At 38.6% G+C, this 12,459-nt stretch overlaps 1 protein-coding gene across 1 annotated transcript; it reads right to left on the bottom strand.

Annotated features, from left to right (window-relative positions):
* Positions 1–1,628: 1,628 nt before the first annotated feature.
* On the bottom strand, positions 1,629–11,901 carry LOC139709193 (protein inscuteable homolog). Its single transcript, XM_071621147.1, has 13 exons — positions 11,840–11,901; positions 11,042–11,187; positions 9,948–10,011; positions 9,524–9,644; positions 8,732–8,784; positions 7,733–7,841; positions 6,035–6,280; positions 5,008–5,179; positions 4,187–4,362; positions 3,134–3,267; positions 2,928–3,076; positions 2,357–2,433; positions 1,629–1,769 (listed from the first exon to the last, which is right to left on the bottom strand). The coding sequence occupies exons 1-13, from the start codon at positions 11,899–11,901 to the stop codon at positions 1,629–1,631; spliced, it is 1,650 nt and encodes a 549-aa protein (XP_071477248.1).
* Positions 11,902–12,459: the final 558 nt, after the last annotated feature.

Here is a 12,459-nt window from a genome sequence, read left to right as displayed (position 1 = left end):
CACCAAACACACACCCTACTTGTCAGCTGGAGAGTTTATTAAGTATATTGCAAGTTCAGTAAAGATTTTTTTTTAATGGAAGAGTAGGGGGAGTAAAGTTTTTGTTGTGGAGTGTAGCTCAAGATGCAGAGACTCCAACTCTCCCGTTTTCGACGGGAGATCTCCCGCCGAAAACCCATTTTTGCAAAATCTCCCGTTCTCCCGTTTGAGATTTAATTTCTCCCGCCCTGGCTCTTTGTCTCCCGTTGGAAAGGATTTCTTGCATATTTCTATCGTATGTTGAAAAAATAAGCCTTAGATAGCACCAGAGAGCATCTAGAACCCTAGGAATTTCGCGCTTCGCACACATCAACTTTGAGTCTCCCGTTTGCTCGGGGTTTCAGTCGGGAGAATCTCCAGATCAGAAGGTACTTTGGGTTGGAGTCTCTGAAGATGCCTTGATGGAAGACTAGTTTGCAACTTCACTATCAGCTCATATCAAATGTGTTTGTGGAGTACAACAGTCTAAATATAAGTTCTGTGCAAAATGATTGCCATCAGAAAGTTGTCATAGCATTTTTTTAAAACTACTAAAGTTACCGAATGTGACAAATACACTCTATACTAGATTGTTACATATTCAAGCACTCAAAAATTAAACTATTAAATCTTTTCAAGATGGCATGTGCTGTTGGAACTATTAGTACTAGAGATGATTGTCAACTCAAATTGTCCTCATATTTCTGGGGTGTGCTTTGATTATGCATTCCATCAACATCCTAAAAAGCATTCACTCAATTTTCCTTGGAATTCCTAGACTGCTTGTGTGTCTTCCAGTCAGTTTACGATACAACAACACACATAGAAAATGCACACAAAATGAGCATGACTGTAGAGATTATGGTATAATACTGTAGCCTCTTATCAAAAAAATATATCACCATTTCCTCATGATCGATCCATCAAAATAAGACATGTTTGGTACACTGTACATTATATTACTGATGCACACAAATGGAATAACAGTTAAAAGTTGTGATACCCTTAGCCCTTAAATTCACACACTTCTGGCTTTGAAACTTATCAGTAATATTCATACCTCCAGATATAAATGCATACAACTATTACAACTGGTATCTGTAACAAATAAGTGGCAAGTACTGTCAATTCATCACACCACAGGCACTTAAATAATATTTTGAATTTCTCCAACTTTTGACAACTTTTACTACATGTCCATTTACTGGTAGTCTGAGCTCCAAGCATCCTCACAGGTTGCTTGAACAAAACAAATGGAGCATGTGTGTATACACACACCACAAACAAGCACATACACAAACACACAGACACACACACATACAAATGTAAACATACAGATAGCAATCTTGAATCTCATGCTCTTCCTTCTCATTTGAAAGCACATAAACTATAGATATATTGTATGCTCTCTTCATTCTTTCATAATTTCTTGGTTATTGACAACTGTCAGGCTCGATTCAGAAGGGAATATCATATTCATAGGTCATTTTAAAGTCATTCTACATTTCTTCCCATGCAGCCATCTCCAGCTAATAGGAACACAGTGAGTGTGAATTGAGTGGTGTGCATGCCAAAAGAAAATGTCAAAGGTCAAAGGTCAGGGCCCCAAGTTACACGAAACTCTCCCTGCCCTCGTCAGAGGAGGAGCAGGCCTGGAATGACTCCATGAGGCAGGGCTGGACGAGAGACTGCAGGTCCTCTTCCCTGAAAGGTGACCCGCCCACATTGCTGTGAAGTCTGCGGAGCGCCGCCTGAAACAGAGAAGTCAATGAGCCAGAAACTCTTCATGATCATGTGCCAAAACAGAGACAATTGGTATACACTGCAGGCATGGTTTCAGTGTACACTTGACACACAAAGACAAATTATATTTGTGCACTCGTTATCAAGTGATTATCATAGTTATGAACAAATAATTATTCTGCGAAACTGCATGGAAATTATCTGTCATTAATTCCTTGTTTAACTGAACATGTAAACACGCAATGATGATCATGTTCTTTTTTTCAATTTTGAAAGCTATAATTGGAATAAACATTCCATCTCATCAAAACAGAGGAAAAATAATGAAGAATTTCTCACTCTTATGACACAACATCAACATTGTATATCATACTTTTCTTAAGAATTAAACTCAAGTTTTCAGCCAACGTGTATCACTTGAGAGGGGGAGAAGACTTCAATTTTATACCAAGGTATCATCTGAATTCACTTTTACACACAAAAGTTTATGTGCTATATAGATTAAGCAAAAAAAAAATAATAATAATCTGAATGTTTTGATAAAAAATATACCAGTATGTCATTTGTTATCTGTGGCAGGCGTACACACACTTACTAGGCAGGCAACAAGGACCGATTCATTATCATTTCTCTCCCTGCGATGTCTACACAGCTCCACAAGCCTTGGAATCACTGCAAGTTAAAAGCAAGAAAGAAAGGAAAATGGATTTGCTACACTCTCTGCCCCTACTGTTCCATTACAGTTCTATCAACTCAAAACAATAACCCTTCCAACTTACAGTAAAACTGGACATTTTTGTGCATTTTGCATGACCACAAAGTAATACGAAATCAAAAGCAACTGAATATTTGTGCTTTTTAAGTTTACCATTAATTAAGTTTTGATTTAACAGAATCTCATATCAATCCCGCAGTGCCCAACTTCACAAAATCCAACATTCCACATTATGTTCAAAGCAACTTTGTGAAATGTAAAATGAGATAAACACAATGGAACAGGTTTCACCAAAATCAGACCTAACAATAAAGATGGTTATTAATCCTTAAAAGTTAGCTACATTTTCACATATCAGTGATTTTAGCCACAGCCAACATGCTCAAAGCCACTAAAATTCATTTTGTTTTTACAAAAAATCATTCAAAATAAGATGTTTTCCATGACTCACCATTGAGTTCTACCGCCAACATGGCCGTCTCATAATCTCGACACAGCCTACCGAGTGCAACAGCTGCCTTGTGGTACACCTGGTCGAAAGTGGAGGTCCCGGTCACTGCTCCAGCACCCCGACTCGCATCGACTGTTTCTGTTACCCCACTATCGTCATCCAACTCGCAGGGTAACGGGCCATCGCATACACTGGTCTTGACCGACGAGGATGAGGTCTTTCTCCTGGATGATGCCGAGCCGAGATGGAGTAGTTCCACGAGGAGTTTCATCCCACCAGCCTCGAGGATTTGCCGTTTACAGGTCTCTGCCCCCGACATGTTGGCGATGATTGTCATGACCTAGCAGACAATTTGAGCAAAGATTTAAAAAAATAAAAAAAATTGCTGTATTCTTTTTAATCCTGCAGTCATGACAGTCATGGGGCAGTTTTTGAACCATACAATTTTTGTTGTTGTTGTTGCAGTATTAAGTGACATTTTCTCGTCTTTTCCGAAACCTCATTTACATACATGTCATTTGTATTAACCCATTGAAGACAAGTCCCAAGAATACTCAGACAGGTATCTCTGGGAAATGCATGCTATAACAAAATTAGTCCACACTCATCGGGTTAAGTTCTTTTGTAAAGCTTGGTTTGTATGTTACACTATAAACCTAATCATATTGTTGCTCCAGTCTAGCAAACAGTTTAGCAAATTTTAAAAATATATATGTATAAATATGTTCTCAAAATGGCAAAGATTATATCCTAGATGGCAGCTGTGCATGGTGAACCCATCACAAAAAAAGATTCCACTGATATTTTGGAAGTATACTCAGACTGGCACTTCAAACTTGGTGATGGGTGAGGAGAGAGAATTGAAAACACAAAACACAGATTAAAAAACAACAACAATCAAGCAAACATGCACACCCAGTGCCAGAATATGAGACCTGGGCCATGTTGCATGAAACGATGCAATCAAATAAACATCAGAAAATCAAATATAAGTCAGGTATCAGCTAATCAGAACCAAGCATTCAGTGACATATGTTTCATATGTTTGATTTTCTGACTCATGATTATAATTCTAAGACCACTGTACAGTTAGAGCCTGCAAGAAAAAAGATTGATGAAGGAATTTTGGAGAAAAAAGAGGGAGAGAGAGAGATGATCTAGGGTCAATATACTATGTACAGAGATAGACATAGGCACAGACAGACTAGCACAGAGAGAAAGAGAGAAATATGACCATCACTGAGGAAGGAAATATCAACCTGGTGTTTGCTGTACATGCTGGGAGCCTTTCCCTTCATGTAGCCTTCGATCAAGACTTTGCCGGTGTTAAATGCTGCCAGGTAGTCAGACGACATGGTATCCATGAAGGTGATGTTGGCGATGGCGGACGTGGCCACCAGAAAGACTACTGTGCTGCAGGTCTGCTCGCAAAGGGCTGAAATGAAACACAAAAACACTCATCCACATAATATGCCACATGGTGAGGATACTGTCAAACAAGAAACATGCACAGCATGATGTAACTTTCGCAAATTGCCACTGGTATTCAATGCATTGTGTACTCAAAACTTTCAACATGCATTCTACTCTCATGATTGTCTGCTCCTTGCAAAATTTGAAAAAGTTTTGTGCACACAAAAATATCTGGTTTTACAGTATGCTGGATTATTTTCAGATGAACATCATGTTTTGCTTGGGACTGCAAAAAGGGGAGAGGTTCATCCAGAGACAACACAATGAGCTACATAGCATTGTGTATATGATGTCTAATAATAATATATATGACACTGTGGATGCAACATTGCATTCATACGGAGCTGTTAGAAGGCAAACCACAGTTTTGAAATATACACTGACTTTGTCCACTTGGTTTTTGCAAGTGCAGAAGGGTCATATCGATCAGTTACTGATCATGACTCATATCTGCGGGCCATGCTTAAAGTTGAGATCAGAAAGTTGTGCTGAAGGCCCTTTTTTTCTTTGCCTGTTAGATAAAGAAACCACAAAGTGGCACCCAAAATATATACTGCCCCCCCCCCCCTCGCATTTTCGAAAATGTGGCACCGGTCGTGCAACAGACCTGTCAGGTTTTGTAAGAGGTCCTCCATGTGTTCGATGAAGCACAGCATGCGGTGGTAGCTGTCCACGTCCGGGGAGGTGATCTCTGCCAGGACTGAAGCCGCCTCCTGCTTGACCCTCTCGCTGGCTGTCGGCGAGGCCAAGATTTCACTCAGGGTTCCAAGACCACCAATCTGACCCAAAAAAGAAAATAATAATAATGATAATAATTAAAACATCCATGAGTAGGTCCCAACAAGATACATTCAGTGCAGTACTTCATTGCAGCGCCAGTATTGGAATTGCTACTTACTTGCATCATATCCTATTAGCTTTCTTTACCAAGACAGTAATACAAATAGTTGCAATCATGTAATAAATGTGATAGGGTTCTAAGACCACGAATCTGAAAAAAAAAATAAATTTTTATAAAACATCCATAAATAGGCCTCAACAAAACACATTCAGTGCAGTACTTCATTGCGATGCCAGTATTGAAATTGCTACTTGCAACACATCCTATCAGCTTTTCAACACAAAACAGTAATAGTTGCAATCATGTACTGGTAATAAATGTGACATTAAAAGGAAGTTAATTTGGCTGACTGGATCTAGGCCTATAGCAACAGTCAACTATGATGAGAAGGAAGTTCAATGTCAATCCATGTAGGACACGAAGGGTGTGTAAATTCCTATACACTATGACTTGCCACATTTTTGGGTAAGAATTTTGGCACTCTCTAACAGACATTATACAACAAAGATCAATTGATGAAGATTCCCTCATAAAAGGGTGGGTGTACGGAGTTCTACGTGTTGGTTTTTCTGTTTATGAGTTGACCTCCTGGCCTTTAGAAGAGCTCATCAAAATGGAGATGAGAAGAGAATTATTTGAATTAATATTCCCTTAGTCTCAAAATATAGGACCTTGAAAAGTGGATATGGAATGACCGGGGGGAGAAAAGAGAGAAAAGATTGACAGAAGGATGAATAGAAGGATGGATAGACAGGCAGACTGATGAACAGACAGAGAGAGGACGATCTCCCACCTTGTAGAACTCCTCCCTGCCTTCTGGCTCCGAGCACAGGGTGGAGATGGCCTGCAGCGCAGTCGTCACAATGCTGCGTATGGAGAGGGTGGCAATGCGGCAGACGGCCAGGAGAGCCCCCAGAGCTTTCCCCTTGACCAGCAGCCTGCGAAGCCAGAGACTCTCCTGGCTCAAGCCGTACACGGTCAGCACTGCGAATTTCACGTTGAGCTCGCTGGCCGAGTCCTGCACCATCATGACCAGTTTCTGTCCAGTGTGCAAATTTGGAAGGTGGAGGGAAGGGGAGCAATGCAAAGTGAATAGTGATTCAGGAGTTTCCTCTGAAAAGAAGAATTTTATGAGGAACTCACTTTATGAAACTTTACTTGAATATATCTGGCTTCTACATCCCACTATACATCAAAATTCTTCCAAACGCAGAATGACTGGGGTTGTATTTCACTGAATTAGAACGATGCGCCACTGAATAACAAGCCTGATCTCATTTTGAAGAGCACAAGTTTACAAGATATGTCCATTATGTATCATAAGCATAAATCTAAAATCAAATTGTGACCCTGCATCACAAAACCAACAAAAGGTTGCCAAATATGGACTTTTACATAAGTGCAGATTCTGAAAGAGCAGACTCTAAACTTTAAGATGACATATTACTCAATGAAAATGGACTTTCCTAAGCTATTTGAAAAATGGACAGAAAGACCACACTCTGGTAAAATGTTCACTGAGAAAAAGAGGCCTTGAAATTTAGGGTCTATTCAAGTGATTTGTGCTTTGCACAAAAACAGGATGTAAACCTCCAGGGCAACCACAATTAAGGGATTATCCGATTATGCTACATATCTTTGACCGTAATTTAGTACATTCTATTCAGGACTACTGCCAACTATCAAAGACGTAGCATTATCTTTTAAGAAGTTATTTAAGTTGAGAGTGGAGAGTGTGCAAAGGGTTTTATAAAGAAATAATGGGCCCTAAGACATAGGCCTACCTAATTACACTATTCGGCTAAAACATGTTCTAGAAAAACTGCTTTAAGTATAATTTGCAATTTTGTCTTATGATCCCAAATTTTAGAATCATGTAGACAAAGGATTGCTCTTTCAGATGATTTTAAAAAGTAAAGATTAACTAGGGGGACCTATTCACCTGTTTTTGGCCCTCAAATAGAATGGGGGCTCGTTACCACTTGTTAGTTTTGTGATGCACAGTCACATATCCTGGATAATACAGAACATCATATGGATGATGACTAATGTAGGAAGGGATATACAGAATGATCCATTGGAAGGATTTACAACACTGCATCTCGGGGTTAATAACCTTGCTAACGTAGCATTTCTGACCCTGAGGAGACAACATTCGGTAGATTCCCTTTGACAAACATCATCACATGTTACATTACAAAGGTTAGGAAACGTGCATTAATGAGAATTACATACCTTCAATTTTTTTTTTTCAAACCAATGTAACTTTCTTCACATCATTATCAAACAACAAGCCTGCAATTAGCAACGTATATATGCACATCTCTGTGCAGCTTAAGTGTCTTTGCACTCTCATATGTGCACAGCATATCAAATTTGTGTGCCCAGATTTTACTATTTGCTGCTTCCCATATCTGCCACTTGATCACACAAGAAAATGTTTTCCCAAACGAGAGAAACACAACGTATATATTATGGCACCGTAGCTTACCATCACCAGCTCTGTCTGAACAGCATCAAGCAATGAGTTTAATGCCTTGCTCAGGGATGCCAGGGGCTTTATAACCAGCATCTGTGTGTTACCATTCAGACCTTCACTCCTATAACAGGCAAAAGATAATAAAACACTTTAGGATTTCTAATACTTAGACAAATATACAGATAGATAGATAGATAGATAGATAGATAGATAGATAGATAGATAGATAGATAGATAGATAGATAGATAGATAGATAGACAGACAGACAGACAGACAGACAGACAGATAGATAGATAGATACATAGATAGATAGATAGATAGATAGACAGATAGATATAAATCATTGCTGCGCATTTGCAAAAAAAAAAAGTAATTTGTTTTACACCGGTAACAAAATGGCAAAATAAAAGGTGAGCATTTTTGATGTACTTTTACACAATCTGGTGTCAAGTTTTACAGGATGACCACTGATACTGTAAATAAAGTTGTCTCGTAGAGCTCATGCAAGTACATCCGGTTTTATAATATAGCATTAGTGGATTTTGTATGATCAGTCTCAACACTTTTTATTACTAACTAAAACTTCAATGCTAGCCTACTTGGAAATTCACTGGAAACACTTGAAAAAGCCAAAGTGTATTGAAACTGGCCTGACCCACAAGTACCGTCAAGAGTAGTCTTTTACTCTTTTGGCTTCTAAGACAGAAAGATACAGAGACCACAGGTTGTCTGCCTGTCTGCCTCAGGCTTCATTCTTTGAAACTGAAACTTTCATCCAGACATACACCAAAAAGGGTACAAACCAAGCCCATTGACAGATGTTGGCACATATTTATATCATTTATGCAAGTAGTGCTAATATTCTAAATGCATTCACAATATTACATGACAAACAGCACTTGTGATACACAGATTTGCTGAAATGAGTCAAAATTCATGCAAGTTACATGTAAAAGTGAAACAATATAGAATTTTTTGAAACTGATATCACAACTTCAAAATTGTCTCACCTTTCAAATATCTTAACGAGCCCTCCTAACTCATCTGTAACATGCTGCTGGCTCTGAAATTTGAACAGAAATTTGCAGAGTTCAGTCCAATCCAAGTAATAGTCATTATATCACTATCATACCGGTATTCTCCTTGCACATTTAGTTCAACGATCTTGAGGGAGACTATCAACGAATACCACATACAAAGTTACAGAGTCAGATGAACAGACATGTTACAGACCAGGGGTTCCTTTGCAAGTCATTGCAGTGTAAGGTGTGCTGTCAGTAGCAGAGAATTCTTGTGCATTCTCAAACAAAGAGCAACAAAACATTCTCTACAAATAACATATCTCAAAACAGACAGAAACATACTGTAATATTCAAGTGATATATCTGAAGTTCCAAACTTTATAGTGGCCCTGGTTTTACATCTACATTTCACTGTTGTAGATTAGATTATTTTGCTTCCGATTAAAACAGATATGCGTAAATATATACCTTCACGGCAATACATTTCTTCTTTATATGTGAATATAAAAATATATCACTATAAAACAAAGACAATATTTTTCTTCTTCATGGCTCAGTAAAAGTTCTCTCATAGGCAACTGTTGATTTTTGCTGATGCTAACAGAAATATTACAAGCATATGTGTGCTCTGAAGTTGGACCTACAACAGAAGTTAGAAGTATTTGAAGATGCTAGAATTGTCATTTCACTTGCGGCATATCAGCATCATTTGAATCATTTCTAGTTCTCTAAGAAGATGACTCTCGAGCAAATGAAATATCATGTTGGTTGAATCTTTACCCTCTGAATGTGGTCCATATCTGGACAGAACTCATTGCACTCCTTCAGGCAGGATCGTACGTGGACACACAGAGACAAAATGGCTGGCCGCAGCTGCTTCATAGAACCTGCTTTTAATTTTCTGGGCATAACAAGAAAAGATAGAAGTTAGTTTTTTATTGCACGCATATGCACCTTCAATACTTTCTACAAATAAGTAGACAAAATGCCATGAAGTCTTGAAGCAAATTTACAGAATTCTTGGCAAGATCAACATTTTGATTATTACCTACTTACATTACATTTTAAAAACTAATAAAAACTTCCAGATAATACAACTGTTTCCATACTAAAACCTATACTCAGCACTCACAAAGACATCAAGGAGATTCCATCTAATACAAAAATATTCTGAATAGTTCTGATTTAATTCTGTGCCACTCACCTGAAGAGTTGGGTTATTTCAGTGGATAGGCAATCAGCCCTCTGCTGCAACCTGTAGATATTTTCTGTCCAGGTATGTAAGAAACAGGAGAAGAATTATCAATGTGACATATAAAGCATATTTATATTCACTTTTGTGTCTTTCCCCTATTCTAGTACTCAAACACACTGGCACCATCACTGTACAATTATGATTTGTATCATCACCAATGTTTCTATTGTTAATATCATTATTACTAGCTTTGACTTCCACAACATTAATCTCACATTGATTAATTTTCAACATTTTTGCATTTAAACCATAATCACTGTTTTCAATAACTATCACTTTTTTTCTCACAAGAACATGATTACAATAATCAATTTCATCTTCATAACAATAATTATCACTACAGCCATAATTTCACCCCTGTAATTAAAAGTGTCTTTACTGTGAAAACCACTCCACTATCATAACCATCATTAATGGTGCCACAATTACCATGACTACCATCACCAATTTCGGGGCAACATCACTATTGTCAGCATACTCTTCACCAAATATATCAATCCTATGTATCGTAGTGTACCTGAGAGAATGTCGTTCTCTTGGGCACACAACACTATACTACTACTCTGCCATGATTGTCAACATCATCTCATTTCTGATATCATCATCACCACTGCCGTCATAGCTCTATAAATCTGCCACCATAACAGCCCCAACAACATCAACAACAATATCATCATCATCATCATCATCATCATCATTATCACCATCATCACCATCATCACCATCATCATCATCACCATCATCACCATCACCATCATTACCATCATCACCATCATCACCATCACCATCACCACCATCACCACCACCACCACCATCATCACCATCACCATCATCACCATCACCACCATCACCATCACCACCACCATCACCATCACCACCACCATCATCATCACCACCATCACCATCATCACCACCATCACCACCATCACCATCATCACCACCATCACCATCATCATCATCACCATCATCATCATCACCACCATTACCATCATCATCACCCTTGGCAACATCAGTACAAGAGAGAGTCTGCATATATGCTGCACCTTTGATGGTGGCGGCAACGTTCTCCAGATTGAGCGGTGAGTTGTGGATGGGCTTCGTTTCCAAGAGGGTCATGCATTCGCCCTCCGTCGCGCCCTGGAGATCTAGCAACCAGCGCTGGACAGAGTCCACTTCACTGATCATACACCTGAATTCCACAAAATACAGTACAAGTTCTCTGATTGAGGGATGCCCAGCTAAGATATTTCTTTCTGGTAATTATATAAAGGAACAACTAAAACTGAAATGTAAATTGAAACAATTTTGTCACGAGAAAAAATTATGTGTAAATGTATGTCTTCTATCTACAAACAGGTTAAAAGAGAGGATTGTTAGTCGTGGCAAGTAGCGTCAACCTTTGCTGTCTACGATATTCTCCAGAGGAAATCCTGTAGTCTACTTGGGATTGAACCAGGACATTCCTGTTTGATATACCACGTCACTGGAAGAAGTATACCTCTCCAAGCAGTTGTCGTATATCAACTACGCACCAACATTACATATGGAAAGATACAGACCAATCACATAATTATTTCAAGCAGATTTCTTCCCTATAGCACAAGATACGTAATTCAATTGTATCTGAATAGTGTGGCAATGATATTTGTCGCTTTGGGTTTTAACTTTTCTTGCGTCATGCTAACCAGCAGTTTATTACCCAATTTTGTCTGGTACAAAGATATGTGCGTTCCATATCGGGTACACCTAAACTACATTTAAAGAGTACACTGACCTCGATAATCCTGACTATACAGAGAATCATGAAGTAATCTCGTATTTATAATAAGGAGTGCCTTTACCTGAGTGCAGATTTCTGAGGATGTCCAGTGTTGAAGCTGGCTTGGCCCATGGGACCATACATGTTCCTACAAGAGATGAAAAGACAAAATATGTGAGCCTGCATCACAAAACCAACAAAAAGTCGCCAGACATAGATTTTTTAGCTGAAAAGACAAATTCTGAAAGAGCAGACTGTAGGCTTTAAAAAAATGTATAACTCAATTCAAATGGACTCCCCTAACCTATCAACTACATAATATTGGACAGAAAGCACAGACTCTTGAAAAGTGTCAACTGAGAAAAGAGGCTCTGAAGTACAGGGTTTATTCAAGCATTTAATCCCTACCAAGCTGTGCTAGCCATGGAATGAATGGGACAAAAAAGGATGTAAAGCACTATAGCAACGACAATACAGGGATTATTAGATTAAGCTGAAATTGAGCATGCTCCTTAATCACTTTCTGTCCATGATTAATGCCTACTTTCGAAGCAGGAGCTGTATCCTTTCAAAAAGTTAGAGTTGAAGGTTAACAGTGTGTAAAGGATTTTAAAGAAATGAAAAGGGGCCTCTAAGATACACCTAATCAGACTATTCTACAAAACAAACAAGCAAATAGCTGGAAGTACTGCTGGAAACACA

This window comes from Diadema antillarum, unplaced genomic scaffold, assembly GCF_040938485.1.
Source record: "Diadema antillarum isolate AM-2024a unplaced genomic scaffold, OU_Dant_1.0 scf00000037, whole genome shotgun sequence".
NCBI lineage: Eukaryota > Metazoa > Echinodermata > Echinoidea > Diadematoida > Diadematidae > Diadema > Diadema antillarum.
Note: the sequence above shows the minus strand (reverse complement) of the source record. Positions and strands in the feature narration are given on the sequence as shown.

Excerpts from the sequence above, each read along its gene's own strand:
- LOC139709193 (XM_071621147.1), bottom strand. The coding sequence starts at position 11,901 with ATGTATGGTCCCATGGGCCAAGCCAGCTTCAACACTGGACATCCTCAG. Across the intron at positions 8,785-9,523 it reads ATATGGACCACATTCAGAGG|AGCCAGCAGCATGTTACAGA; the intron begins GTAAAGATTCAA and ends TTCAAATTTCAG. Across the intron at positions 3,268-4,186 it reads GCATGTACAGCAAACACCAG|GTCATGACAATCATCGCCAA; the intron begins GTTGATATTTCC and ends ATTGTCTGCTAG.